Source organism: Pygocentrus nattereri, chromosome 3 (assembly GCF_015220715.1).
Source record: "Pygocentrus nattereri isolate fPygNat1 chromosome 3, fPygNat1.pri, whole genome shotgun sequence".
NCBI classification, from domain to species: domain Eukaryota; kingdom Metazoa; phylum Chordata; class Actinopteri; order Characiformes; family Serrasalmidae; genus Pygocentrus; species Pygocentrus nattereri.
The window spans coordinates 38859815-38875048 of record NC_051213.1 but is presented as its reverse complement, the minus strand read 5'-3'; the positions used below and the strand labels follow the sequence as shown (position 1 = coordinate 38875048).

At 41.0% G+C, this 15234-nt stretch overlaps 1 protein-coding gene across 1 annotated transcript in view; it reads left to right on the top strand.

Moving 5' to 3' along the window:
• Window positions 1-591: 591 nt before the first annotated feature.
• Window positions 592-15234, top strand: part of agap3 (ArfGAP with GTPase domain, ankyrin repeat and PH domain 3) — a 188182-nt gene continuing 173539 nt past the window's right edge. Inside the window, exon 1 of the mRNA XM_017723284.2 lies at window positions 592-1361. Coding sequence (XP_017578773.1) covers window positions 1001-1361 — 361 coding nt within the window. The 5' untranslated portion in view covers window positions 592-1000. The remainder of the gene's footprint in view (window positions 1362-15234) is intronic.

Below are 15234 nucleotides of genomic sequence, written 5' to 3'. Positions count from 1 at the left end.
TGTGACTGTATGTGTGCTGTGAATGAGTGTTTGATAGATAGGACAATGCCAATGTGAGTTATATTTTTTCATAGGTACAGATTTCTCATATGAGCATATTTTTGGATTTCAGATGCGTTTTTCAAACACATGTATCATCACTAGTGCCCATGCCTGCTTACAGAGAGGTTTGGTGCAATCTTCAAAAGGACCAACACTCTCTCTGGTGCTGGAGTGTTGATCAATAAACTGTTTACGTGAATGAATGGTCAATGTGTGAGAGGCGATTACAGGTCAGAGCTAAAATATATGTATTTTGTCACTGCGTTTCTGCACTGAAAAGAAAACAAATATACAGTATATAAACAGGCACATAATAGTATGTAAGAGCGAAGTATACGGTTGCATAATGGTCAGGGATCCAAATGATGCGTACGTTGCTTTATCTCATCCCCACAAAGTCATCCAATCAGATCAAAATTCGAGCTAGACGTCACTGGGTACTGGCGAAGGGTGGTGAAGGGGCGTGTGCTTCGGGGGGAGGGGCGGGCAGAGTGGGGCGGTGGGCGGGTCTTCGTGAACCAAAGAAGGATTCAAACGGGTTTTTTTTATGAGTTCAGTGTGGAAAAGCCGTTCAGTCGGTGAACGGACTCGGGGCGCATTGTGTGCTTCTGAGACAGAAGCAGCGAACAAAACAAACGACTCGGTTCGTGAGAAAGCGGCGCGAGAAGGTGTGTCCAGCTGTCACAAGGACGAAAAAGAAAAGAGCCCGTCACGGAGGAACAATGGTCCAGAGTCAAGTTTTGGTAATATGAGCGAGAGGCGCGGATCGTTACAGGCGGAGACTTGACCGTTGATGCATCGATTATAACCACACCGTGTTTCTTTTGGTTATTTGGTCAGGTTAGAACTGCGGATTCTCCCCGTTTTCCCTGCCGTTTCCCGAACGCGTTGTCTATTCCTCTCATCCCTTCACTAGTTTTCCCCCCTCGCATCTCCCCTAAATCCAGCCAGCCCTGAGATGAATTACCAGTCGAGCGTTCCCGTCTCCGTGTCAGTCTCGGGCATCTCTCAGCAGGCGCAGCCAGCCATGCCCGCACCAGGCCCGGGTCCAGTGCCGGTTCCCGCACCGGTGCCGGTCCCCCAGGCCATGCCCGCACAGTTCGGCTCGTCGTCGTCCGGCGGGTCCGTGTCGGGGCCCGGCGCCCAGTCCGGGTCGGCCGGGTCGCAGTTCGTCTTGTCCAACTCGGCGGCCATCCGGGCCGAAATCCACCGCTTCGAGTCCGTGCACCCGAACATCTACGCCATCTACGACCTGATCGAACGCATTGACGACCTCGCGCTGCAGAATCAGATCCGCGAGCACGTCATCTCCATTGAAGGTGAGCCGTTAGCTGTGGCTAGCCGGATAGTCTAAGGGCTGGTTTTGCCACTCACAATTCACTAAAACACTTTATTTTATTCAGATAAAGGACAATAATAGTAACAAAGTCACCGTCGTGCCTCTAGGCTTGGTCCACATCTCTGTGAGAGGCTGAGCTAACGAGGCAAAATCCTGTCAGCTTCAGCTCTGGTATTGTTTGTGTGTGTGTTGCTAACCTAACAGGCTAGGCTGCTGAATGAGAAACGGACATGCTGCCTTCAAGTTCTTATTCGCTGAAGAAAGCACGCATTTGGAGGATTGGAACCATGTTTTATGTCATTTCAACGAACTTTAAGTGAGAAAAAATCGTTTTTGGAGTTTTTCGTTTTTTGCCTACGTTTTTCGAATACGGTAACAATGTAAGCTTTGTTACACATTTAGTGACGCTGTATTGACGTGTGTTGAGTAACCTATTTCATAAATGTATCTAATGTTCTTGTAACTTTGCTCCGTTTTTTTAAACCAAATGCTGAAAATGGCACGACATTTACCGGAGGTGATACTCATAGATTTGTCACATTGACCTCTGTAGCCTATTGTGTAGTATGTGTAATTTGCATGTCTGCAATATATGCCTTTTGGATTACTGTTGTCAAAGTGAAGGGGTTGTGATGATTCTTCATGTGTTAAGCCAGTCATCCTCAGAAGCAGCTCTTGGAGAGGGAGTGACTATTCATTCTCACTCTCTGTAGACTGCAGGTCCAGAGCTGGAGGCGGCTGTGGGTGTTCTGAGCTGTGCTCCACTAGGACCGTATTCGATTCCAAGTTTCAGTCTTCCTGAGTCATTAGTATGACCTCGACCAGTATACAACCGTTGGAATGATGGCCTGTGGTGTATTCTTTCTGTCACCAGGTATTGGTGTGCAAATCAAGCCCTTACTACAAGATGAACCTTGCTGAGACTCACAGTCTGTTTGTTTAGACTATAGGACACTTTTGTGAGTTTTGTATATGATAAAGTGTTGTGTGTATGCCTGTTGCTGTAGTTTAACCCTTTGAGGGCATGTTTTCAGGACACAGATGAAGTCTCACAGTACATTGCACTCCTGATCATGATTTAGTTTGGACATTTTTGTAACTATAACACTGGGGTACAACTGATCTCAGCAGTAGGCACAAGACCTGTTTTAAGATGGTATGTTTGTGATACTGTGCACATTTATGTTGTCTGAAAATGGTGAAGGTGGTAGATAATTCGTATCTTTCCTTGGTGTAACTAATCAGTCTTAAGAGTCTTATTGCTCTAATCCACTTTAGTTAAGACAGGGTTAAGGAATAATGTGAAACCAACACTGGATAGATCTAACCTTGTTTTAACATGGCTTAGAATTCAAATTAAACTGGATGACCGTATTAGTGGTGTTGCTGATTGATGTTTTATATGTAGGATACTCTGTTCAACTGCTGGTTCATTCTTCAGTTGGTGATTTTCAAGCAAATTGCCTGACACAAAACGTGTTTTTATGAGACTGTCAGTGATTTTCACCCCTACACACATTCCTAGCAAAAGTGCAGGATCCATAATAATGCTGCCCTTTCAGACATATTATATTTTCATATTTTAGACCTTGAGGTCACCTGACTAGTGTTCTGCATGCTGACTCACTATTTGGCATTGTCAATCTACAAGGCCTCTCCTAACTGTATAGTATGACCTTACATGTTGACATGATGGAGAATGGTGCGAATGACTCAAAAAGATACATGCATAACTTACCATGTACAGCATGCAACAGAAGTTGCACACATTTGCATGATGGTCTAGTCCTCAATCTGTCATGCACAGTGTTCATTTTAGAAGCTGTGGAAATGAACAAAATGCTACCATGTTGTGAATGGCTTTTGGGGGTCTTGAAAGTAGCCTTTTAGCAGTTTAATGTACCAAGTGTCAACAATATTACATTCCTGAAACCACTTAAAATCTATTTGACATATGTTTAAGGTGGAACAAATTGATGCCAAACATACATATTTGCAAAATAACCTGATTTAGATGGCACCTGATTAGCCTCTTGCCCTTGTCAGCCCTTACTTACACGATTTGCATAATCTCACACCCATTTTATGCCGTTGGAAGTGAATACATGCCAGAATACACATAATGAATATGTGAATATATGAGGTCGTATATGATACGTTTTTCTGTTGGCAGTTCTTGACTCATCCATGGCATGTTGGTTTGTTTGTATCCACAGCCACGTGTGGTGTTTTTACACACATGTTAATGGACATGTCGTTCTAGAAATTTCTAGCTGATGCCTCCACGGAGTCTGTCTGCCACTCCGCCTCTCTAGTTAGCATATCATCGGTGTGTCCATGAAGCCTGCTCCAAATGACATCAGCAGTGTCTCCCATGTATTACATGAAATTGAGCTACAACTGAACTTTCTAGTACAAAACCAGTTCGTCCTTGGTTTAAATATATGATTTTGTTGCTATGGCTATAATCATTACAGTTTTTTGAAATGCAGTCATGTTTTCCTCAAAACATGTAAATTACTGCAGGTTCACAGTGTTTACTTGTAATTGATATCAGCGTTTCCGAGCACCATAGTTACAGGACAGTCGCAAATATTTTCCTTTGCTATTTATGCCAGTTTATTTGTGGCTTTTGTGCAAATGGTTTCCCCCTTCTTTTATTGAAAGCACAGCTTTCCGAAGTGGGTTGGCTGAAGAGGAAATTGCTGCCTTAGGAATTTGCATATCCTTTGTTTTGTTATAAGCGGCATAAATGTCTTTGTAGTTTGTTCTGAATTTGTTTTTTCCTATCATTTTTGTTGTTGATGATGTAGTTCTCCTCAGCTTCCGATCTGAAAGATAAACCTTGGCATGGTTCCAGATTTGTGATTTTTGTTTTTTGCCTTTTTTTTTTGACTAATTCCAAATGCTTGCAAGTTCACACCCTGTGGTTTGATGTAATGAAGCCTCTGTCTGTGAGGTGAATGGAGACTAAATAGAGAATAAATGGAACTGCATGTCTCCATGTCTGCAACAAATAATCCAGTCTAATTTACATTGTGAAAAAGAATACATTATTCATATCAATTATTATCTCTGCCATGCTCCTGCTGCATTCTAGTGCACCAAATGGCCATTTAATGCGTCAGAGTAGGAGTCCAGGAGAGAATCTATGCAGCAGTCTTCTCTGCAGCAAAGCTTGTCTAGCTGTTACAGGGGAGGAACGCTGGTTTCGTGTGTGTGGTGCTTGCGCACGCGTGCATGAGCACACACACCCACCTGTATCTGGACTGCAGACTCTCGCCGTGGTCCTGCATTATAGCAGAGTGCCTGTTGCTTAGGAACCAGAGGCTACATAGTTTTGCTGAAGATCAGAAGAGAACAGCAGTTAAAAAGGAAAGGATAAGAACAATTCAGATCTGATTGTCCTGATTCATTGTCTCTCCACTAAAGGCTTAAAAGCACATCTGCATTTTCAAGATTGTTTCTTTATCAGTTAGCTAGTGGAAGCTCATATACAATAAACACTGAGATAACTGAACATCTGCCTGTGCTGTGTCCTGCATGACCTGTGCCACTGATGAGTTTTCAGTTTTTAAATTTAGCAGCTTTGTGATTTTGGACACTGTCTGTGCTTAAATGGAAGTGGTCTTATGCAGAACGTTGTTCATATTCATCCGTTGTGGTGCTACATGGAAAGACAGACAAATATTAAAACTAGGTGTGATATCCCACTGTTGTTGCCTCACAGTTTTGTCCATAGTTTCAGAGCCCAACTGTGCCATACACCATCTGTAGCTGGTCTGTGAAAAGTTAGTTAGCTAAGGATAAGATGGGAAGGTTGCCATGAATTTTTTTCCCTCTTTTTTTGCAGAGTTGTCCAGTTCTGTATTCTGAAATCTACAACAGATATTGGACAACAATATTGAAATTTGCTGGCCTTGACTTGCCACCTTTTGAAGTCCTCAGTCACAGAGGCCCTTTAGCCAGGTTTCCAGAATGTGTCATCACTGCTCTAAATTTTCATTCTGATGTCTCGGTGGAATTATGAACGGACAGAATATGCTTGTGGCACTGTGAGTGAAAATGTTTGAACGCTTACTGCAGCGCAGACATACTAGAGCAGAACTGATTTCACCTTGCTATAAACCTAGAGATTAGGGTTTGGCTGCACAACCTACACATTTAGGAGAAAGTGTTACATATGGAAGAGGAGAACTATGTTAAACTGCAGTATATAGTTCAACAAGGCTATGTGATTTATAACCATAGTAGAACCCCCTTTTTTTTTTTTAAATAAACATTTTTGAAAAATATTCGTTAATTTATGATGTACAGCCGGTTTTCTACCATTTAACCATGAACAGAATGCATTTGTGCATTCTCTGAATTCTCACAGTTCTATATATTCAGTCTTTATTAAAGAATATATATTTTAACCATAACACGATACCACAACAGTTTCTGAAATGTTTAGTCTAGCAAATTCTGCACAAAATTATATTACAACAGATGAACATGATATTTAGATATATTTAGATGTATTTAAGATCACATTGTTCAAGATGTTGAACTTTGTATTGTTTTTTCTATGTGATATAGTAACTATAATAATAACGACAACAACCTTGCTATAGGGTATAAGTCACATCCAAGTCGTACCTTGGCTAGCAGGTTACTCACAGAAAGCTGTTTATTGTTTTTGTAACTGATTGGATTGAACTCATGATTACAATATGTAAAGTAATATCACGACTGTGAATGACTAATATTTAGCTGTGATCGGGAGTCATTAGATGGTAATGGTCTGCTCTCATGTAGAGGCTTTTTAGTCAAGTAATTATTTTAAACAAGACGTGCCTGGAATGCAAAAATGAGACGTAGAAATTATCCAACTTGCACAACTGTACTTCATATAAGCATCGCTCTACTCTGTCCTTCCCTTTTCTGAATCAGGCTCTTTTTGGCAGATGCTTGACAGTGGTGAAACTGTGCACGTGCTTCGGCCTCAGAGACCCTTTGTTGAGACACTTGTGATCCACCACTTGTGTCCAGTTCCTCTCAATCACCATTTCAAGACCACATTTACAATTATGCTAATGAGTGCAACTTTGGACCTGGCCTTTGACATTGGCTCATTGCTGGAATGCGCCGAGAGACAGCACTGAGAACTTTCAAAGGTTGTGAGGTCAGACGGCGCGCTTGTGAGGCAGTTCTTTCCATAGCTTGGTGCCACAGCAATGAAAATCTAATGCCATGCACTATCTGAAGAAGAGAAAGTAGGCCATTGTTTTGGCGAGACAAAAGCGCTCTCTCTCTACTTGTTTGACAGGCCTTTTTTAAAAATTATTTTTATTTTTTTTCCTCCTCCCCTCATCGTGTGTGTGTGTGTGTGTGTGTGTGTGTGTGTGTGTGTGTGTGTGTGTGTGTGTGTCCTTTTGCTTTACTGCAGGGATTGGACTCGTGTGTGTTTGTTTTTTTGTTTTTTTTTTTAATTAATGGTACTGCTGACCAAGATAAAGCCTTGGACTTTCCATAGAAAATCTGTGCTGTTATACTTTGGTGCAACATTCATGTCCAGTTCACTTTCACAAGGTAGATATCATATTATCCTGTTTGTAATGACCTCATTAATGTTGCTACAATTCTTGGTGTTTCATAACAAGTTATGTTTCAGAAGTGCTGTGATATGCTTCAGAAACATGAAGTGGGGTTTCTTTATGGTGAAAGAATGCATTGGTCTGAATGTCTGTTGGAGTTGAGTGATGCAGTGCTGGAGAGGCATCTGGATCAGCAGGAAGAAGCTGAGAAAGAGTGCCAGCTAGGCAGCATGCAGGAGTTCGGAGAGGCGTTCCTCACAGGGAACTTGCCGGAGCTCAGGGAGGAGTGCCGGATAGGCATCAGGACCAGCGTGCTGGAGCTCATCTTTAGTGCCTGCAGGGCTGCTGAGCAACAGATGGCCTGTGACATGAGAAGAGGCTTTGCAGAGCTGGGACTGAAACCTGCCAAGGAACCCTGGTTCTCCTCAGCTTTGAGATGGGCACTGTTTTTTTCGCTCTTTCTTGCTTTTTCTCCTTCTTTCTAGCATCTTTCTAGCATCTACATACAAAGCACACACTTGCAATCACAGAAATGGTGCATTAGTCTAGTGGTTCCAAGGCTGAGATCAAATGGGTTCCATTCCTTTCCAATGTAAGACTCATTTGATCAGGATCTAAATGCAATTTGTGAAATGACTCATAGCATGCCTTAACAAAGTTTGCTCCACGTGCTGTGTTATGGTGCCTTGTTCTACTGACCAAACCACAAAGCCAATTCTGAAGGTCAGTTTGTGGATACATGGTGGAATGTTCTGGCTACTCTTGCTGTTGGATTCCCCCATGGTCCCTGCTGATGGTACGGTCTTGGAGGAATGGAGTTTGCCATATGTGGGGGCAGGATGCAGTGTAGTGTGACTGCTCCGGAGTCATGAGCTGGAGACTTGTGCTCTCAAACAAGATAATTGCAGTTGCACAGTCTATTTAGGGACCTAGAGCCTGAAGAAATTAAATTGAATTTTTTAATTGCAATTATAAAATGAGGCCATGTCAGTTTTTTTTCTTTTTTTCTTTAATTCATCAGTTAGCTTTCAAGGACATTTTTTTTCACCCTAACCACCCTTTTATTACATAGGTGTTCCTGCAGACACAAATGCCGCATACTGAGTTGGATCTGTTTGTGTTTTGGCTTTGATTAATGTGTTTTGAATGAACATGGAGAGCTCTACTATCCTACTTGGCTTCCTGTCATAATGCTACTTTTTTAAACTCTTGTGGAAGAGTGTATTAGAGTGGATGAGCAGAGCTGTATGAATGGTTACAGATTTGAATCTCTGTTATGAATACAGTTTGTACAGCAGGGGTCACCAGTCTTGTCCGCAGGGGACCGGTGTGGCTGCAGGTTATCATTCCAATCAAGCAGGAGCACGCTTGATTCCACTTGATTAATCAGTTACTTTCAGTCTTCAAACAGTTGATTGGTTATATGATGCATTCCCCTGCTTAGTTGGAATGAAAACCTACACCACACGCCCTTTGTGGATGAGAGTGGTGACCCCTGATGGAGAGAGCTGTGATAATATTTGTACTCTTGATGCCAACGCATGCATATAGCGGTGCCAGAACCAGGTTGTACATGTCGGATGATAAAACAGGTTTAGCAGCTTGGATAACAGTGTGTACGTTTTGCTTTATGTGCCCATTCCCCAATTTTAATTAGAAGGTTTAAAAAAATGTATCGGTTTGTAAATATGCCTACTGATCTGGGCCAATTTATTATCAGCCCTTAATACTTGTTTTAGTGCTTGAAAAAAATACCAGTGTTGCTTTATGCCGCACATGTGGCAAAATGTACTTATAAATAAATGATGGCAATGACGGCAAATATACAATGTACCAAGCCGTTTCCCAAGAGGCATACTCTCCACCTATTGCTTTTGTTATTTATGTTTTGCATGAAGACACTTCAGTTGTACAAGCATCAAAAAAAATCAGAAAAATAATAATTAATTTTTCTTTTGATCTTAGTCCACCAATTTAATAACTAGGATATAGGTTATCAATGTCTTCTTTTCAGACCCCTTTGTTGAGAAGTACATTCTTTGTATTTCAGGCATTCTTTAGAGTTAAGTTTAATGAGTTTGGAACGTTGCAAATCTGAAAGCTCGATTCTCTTCGAGCTGTTTAGTGGGCGTCACGTGGGGGTGGAGTGTTGGCTCTGCTCGTTTGAAAATTTCACTGATGGCTGTGGGTGTCTGCCCTCAGCACCAATCTCAAACATACCACACTACTCAATAGTTTTGCAAGCTTTTTGAATTGAATAGCCCACATCGTATTATAACACAGGTTAGAAAGTTACATTGGGGGTTTTTGATATCAATAGTTCCAGATTGCTGTTGTGTAACTAAGCACTACCACATCATGGTGGACTTGTTTTTGTCTTATTTCCCTCTAGTGTGTGTGCTATTGTGGTTTGTCTGGAGGGACTTTTTAAAGCGATTACAGGATGGCTTGTTTTGTAATTCTGGATTCAATCCCTGCAATCACCACCACCACCAACTCCTCTCCTCTCCTCCTGTCCCACTGTTCTTCTACTTTCTCCTCCCCTACCATCAGATTGCAGCGTGACAATGAATGTCCTCTCGTGGAGGCAGCTGGAGAAATGCTTGGCTACGTTTGGCACCTCGCTGAGAATTTTCTCACTCCAACCCTCATTTTGTTCTCTTTTAATGGTGTGTGTGTGTGTGTGTGTGTGTGTGTGTGTGTGTGTGTGTGTGTGTGTGTGTGTGTGTGTGTGTGTGGCAAACAAGGCTACACTGCTTTTTCTCCAATCTGCTCGAGCAATGTGGCTAGTGTTGTTTAGAGGGTAGTCCTATACATGCACACTGTAAAGCAGATTTTCTAGATTCAAAGGTCATGCAGTTGATAGGGCCCCATGATGTGGATGGATTTACAGAATTGAGACACACAAATCGATTTCACTGTCATTCTTCCGGTGTCCTGTTTCTGAATGTCAGTAAATGTAAATGGTATAACTAGTTGGCTGTGGAAACTAACTGCTAATGTTAAAATAAACATGTGAATGTCTAATCAGTTAACAGTTGTTGTCTTACCCCAGTGGCAGCAGCATTGAATATACTGTGTTCATGTACCTGTATATGGAGTGTCTTGGTACTCTCCTATTTTCAGCCTGTTCAGATGATGTTAAACCCAACTGAACAGATGAGCATTTGTCCATAATCCTGCTGGAGTGGGCTTATGTCTGCCACCCCCCCTTTAGTGATGCACACAAAAACTCTTGCTTATAGTGTTCTCTTGTGGGGAAATTTTTGCCTACTAAACATGAATGAGGAAGTGTTTGAGTTATAAGTTAATTCATTTATTTATACATATATTACCTGTACTTTTCTTGCTGGTAATGAATCTTATTTCAGCAAATTTAATAAAAATGTAATTCTTAAAATTTTTTTGTTTCTGTGCTCATTGTCCATTTTATCAGCTCCACTTACTATATCGGTATGCTTTGTAGTTCTACAATTACAGACTGTAGTCCATCTGTTTCTCTGCATACTTTGTTAGCCCCCTTTTACCCTGTTCTTCAGTGGTCAAGACCCCCATGGACCCTCACGGAGCAGGTACTATAGTATCTCACAAAAGTGAGTACACCTTTCATGTTTCTGCAAATATTTTATTATATCTTTTCATGGGACAACACTATAGAAATGAAAACTTGGATATAACTTAATCTAGCCAGTGTACAGCTTTTATAGCAGTATAGATTTACCGTCCTCTGAAAATATCTCATCACAAAGCCATTAATGTCTAAATATCTGGCAATACAAGTGAGTACACCTCACTGTGAACATGTCCAAATTGTTCTCAAAGTGTGAATATTTTGTGTGACCACCATTATTATCCAGCACTGCCTTAACCCTCTTGGGTGTGGAATTCACCAGAACTGCACAGGTTGCTACTGGAATCCTTTTCCACTCCTCCATGATGACATCACGCTGGTGGATGTTAGACACCTTGCGTTCCTGTTCTTTCCTTTTGAGGACGCCCCACAGGTGCTCAATTGTGTTTAGGTCTGAAGACATACTTGGCCAGTCCATCACCTTTACCTTCAGCAAGGCAGTTGTCATCTTGGAAGTGTGTTGGATCTTGTTGGAAAACTGCCATGCAGAGCAGTTTCTGAAGGTAGGAGGTCATGCTCTGCTTCAGAATGTCAGGGTACATGTTGGAATTCATGTTTCCCTCAATGAACCACATCTCCCCAGTGCCGGCAACACTCATGCAACTCCAGACCATGACGCTACCACCACCATGCTTGACTGTAGGCAAGAGACAGTTGTCTTTGTACTTCTCACCAGGGCTCCACCACAAATGCTTCACATTATCTGAGCCAAACAAGTTTATCTTGGTCTCGTCAGACCACAGGACACGATTCCAGTAATCCATGTTCTTGGACTGCTTGTCTTCATCAAACTGTTTCTGGGTTTTCTTGTGCATCAGTTTCAGAAGAGGCTTCCTTTTGGGACTTCGGCCATGCAGATCGAGTTGATGCATTGTGTCTGAGCACTGACAGGCTCTACTTCAACCTCTGCAGCAATGCTGGCAAACTGTGCAGCAGCAGATGAGCTATCGTCTCTGACTTTACGTCTACAAGGTGGACTGACAAGGTAGGAGTGTCGAATAGAGTGGACAGTGAGTGGACACAGTGTTTAAAAACTCCAGCAGCACTGCTGTGTCTGATCCACTCGTACCAGCACAACACACACTAACACACCACCACCACTACCACATCAGGTGTTACTGCAGTGCTGAGAATGATCCACCACCCAAATAGTACCTACTCTGTGAGGGTCCATGGGGGTCCTGACCACTGAAGAACAGGGTAAAAGGGGGTTAACAAAGTATGCAGAGAAACAGATGGACTACAGTCTGTAATTGTAGAAATGCAAAGTGCACCTATATAGTTAGCGGAGCTGATAAAATGGACAGTGAGTGTAGAAACAAGGAGGTGGTCATAATGTTATGCCTGAACTATTTGTGTGTGTGTGTGTGTGTGTGTGTGTGTGTGTGTGTGTGTGTGTGTGTGTGTGTGTGTGTGTGTGTGTGTGTGTGTGTGTGTGTGTGTGTGTGTGTGTGTGTGTGTATGTATGTGTACATATTATTATACACATTTATTATAAATATTATATATATATATATATTTTTTTTTTAATACAAAAAGACAGAAGAAAACTTTCCTACAGGAGCAAGAAAAAACCTACTTTACTTTTAATGTAAGTCAATGGAACTGAACTTTTGTAAAACGTCAAAAATAGAGAGTTGACATTTTCTTCCAACAACAGCAATATACACTGCCCTAATTTGTATTCCTAACAGTCTCATCCTCACACACGTACTTCAATACACGCTGTAGCTCACTAGGTTTATTGAGAGATGTGTGTGTCTGCAATAGTCAACATGGAAATCCTCATGTGACTTTGAGTGAAGATACTCTTCAGTTAGTTCTCTAGCATGCTACTGTTCATGTAAAAACCCCTAACCTTTAAATTTATATGTGGGGTTAGCCACAGATGAAGAGAAGCTGGGGAAACTGGGAGAAAAGTAGATTACTGGAATCAGCATCATTGTTTCTTCTAGAAGTCTTGGGTCAAGATTTGAGTACATGAACCTTATTCCAGATCAGTGTAACGTGGACCACTTTCCACAAGCTGCCCAGGGACTGAAACATGATATTACTGTTTACTTCACTATTTCCTGTGCTCCCTAAAAGCTTAGCTGAGCAGCAAGGGCTGCCTGACCCCATGGCAAAAGGTCCACACCCCCTTTTTTTCCCTGCTTCAACATCTTCCCCTTTTTCTTTTAGGCGGGAAGCTAGGAGTCTTTTCTATGTGCAGCCCCTTATGGCCTTTGTAGCTTTTTAGAGTCCCACACAAAGAGCTTCAGGAATAGAACCACAACTGGTCCAGCTCAGAGCTGTAACATGTCCATAGGTTCAATGAACTAGAATAATCTGTGGGGTGAACTTCATCTTAAATTACAATTGGGATCATAATTCAGGGCACCAGTCTCCTCATCAGTAGAAGCAAAATAACTAATACTGTGGGACAGTGTGAAATGTGACCAGTCAGTATGTGTATTTCTTCCTCAGAAATGAAGTCCAATTAGAAATGGCTGTCAACAATTGCACAAGCATTAATAAAAGAGTGGCATATTTTGAGGTAACACATGCTGGTAGCTTATGTGGATTTTTCAAAACTAAAAATGTAGACTAGCATATTACATAAGAATACCTGCTAGCAAAAAGAACATTGATTTTTCAAGATTTTTGCAGCATTTCTTCCTAGAACAACCTTAAATATGAAAGAAATGAACATGACAAGTTGTGGGCCTAACGGGAGGAAAAGAGAAACAGGCGACTCCGTCGAGATCATTCATATTTATAACAAAAGCACACATTTTCTTTCCCTCTCTAGTTTAAGAGAGCGGTTACTATGGCGACGTTGGAAGAGGAAGGTCATCAGAATGCTGCAGTGCCGATGTGGGCGCGCTTTAAATGACATGGCAAGATCCACTGTCATCTGTCTCTTTTCCGTTGTGTCATTTAGCAGTTTAATCAGGCAGAGCTTGATCTACGGCCAGGTACGGACTGATCAGCCTGTCGAGTGTGTTTTGTGCTGCTGTACATCATCTAAAAGAAAGCTTATATTGGGGGTTTACTGAGCTGCATTGAAATGACTGCTTTCTTTGCATGTAGCTAGTCTCTTTTAGCTTTTCCATGTCTGATATTTCTGAAATACAGCAGTACAGCAAAAAGCCCAATTGTAGAGGTCAGCATACTGCAAACATTCAAAGTAGATTCCATAGACTGCCTTTTGCACAGGTCCACACAAACTCATTGTTCCACAGGTGAAAGCCAGAGCGATATTCTGTAGCAAATATTTTTTTTATCCCAAAAAAAAAAAAAGCATGACCATGCTGACCTACTGAAAGTCTTTACTCTTAAAGACTAGAGCTAGAACTAGGACCAATTGTATTTCTACATGTTATGACTGATATGCCTTGCCAGATCCTGCAAAGTTCAGTAGATTGGTAAATTCATCATTGTATGGCCTGCATTACTTCGAACAAGAAGTTAAACTTGCTGGATCACAGAAGCCATATTGAATGGTCACTTGTCTTGATTTTTCACACGATATTTTCTCCTGAGTTATAATTAACTACATGACTATTAATCTTCGCGTGAACTTCTAACCTGTTTCTGGAAGTTCTGATTCTGCCTTTGACTCAAGCTTTGTTTCAGAAGCTAGGCTGCAGTCTAGGTGAACTGCATTTTTAGACCGCTACATCATCAAAGGCTCTTCCAAGTAGAATGATCCTTTGAATACAGCTGAAGAATGCTGCTACATTCTGACATTTTTAAAGCACCCTACTGGCATGTCCTACATGGTCTTTTGTTGCCCTATGATCCTTTGCATACAGATCCGACCTGAAGAAAATGCCGGCCAATGAATCCAAGTACTCCATGCGGTTTAACAGGCCAATAAAATGTATAGAAAAATTTACAGTACACTATATCTTTATATATAGTTTCTTGCAGGTTTCTTGCAGGGAGTATATAGTTTCTTGCAGTTTTCAATTTCCAGGATAGCATTTAATTATAAACAATGTTTTGTCTGCCCTTCTCACACTATATTGTGTCAGAAGGGTAATAGGTAGATAATGTTTGTTTCTCTCACTGGTTTACAGAAACCCATTGATATCAAGAGTGTTAACATGTTTTTGCACAAAACAATTAAGAAAACATTATATATTTTTATGATGGCACACTATATACGATGGTACCAGATGTTTGATTTCATCTCATCACTCAATGTATGCAAATAAATGGTCATATACCAACATTTGTTCAGGATTGTGCAAGTTTTGAATAATACTATCCTTGAAGGTTTCCAATTGCATAAAACTGTATACTGTCCATGACTTAAAACCATATAAAATGTGTATTAGTCAGATCTGCCGGATGACTTTAAAGCTGGTCTTGATAAAGTTTTAGATCGGTGTGTGACTAGTTTGTACTTTTACAAGATACCAAAAAAAAAAAACAACATATAGCTCTGTTTTTTAAATGTTGTGTGTGTGTGTGTGTGTGTGTGTGTGTGTGTGTGTGTATATATATATATATATATATATATATATATATATATATATATATATATATATATATATATATATATATATAATGTGTGTGTGTGTGTATATATATGTATATGTATATATGTGTATATATATGTATACATGTATATGTATATGTATATATGTGTGTGT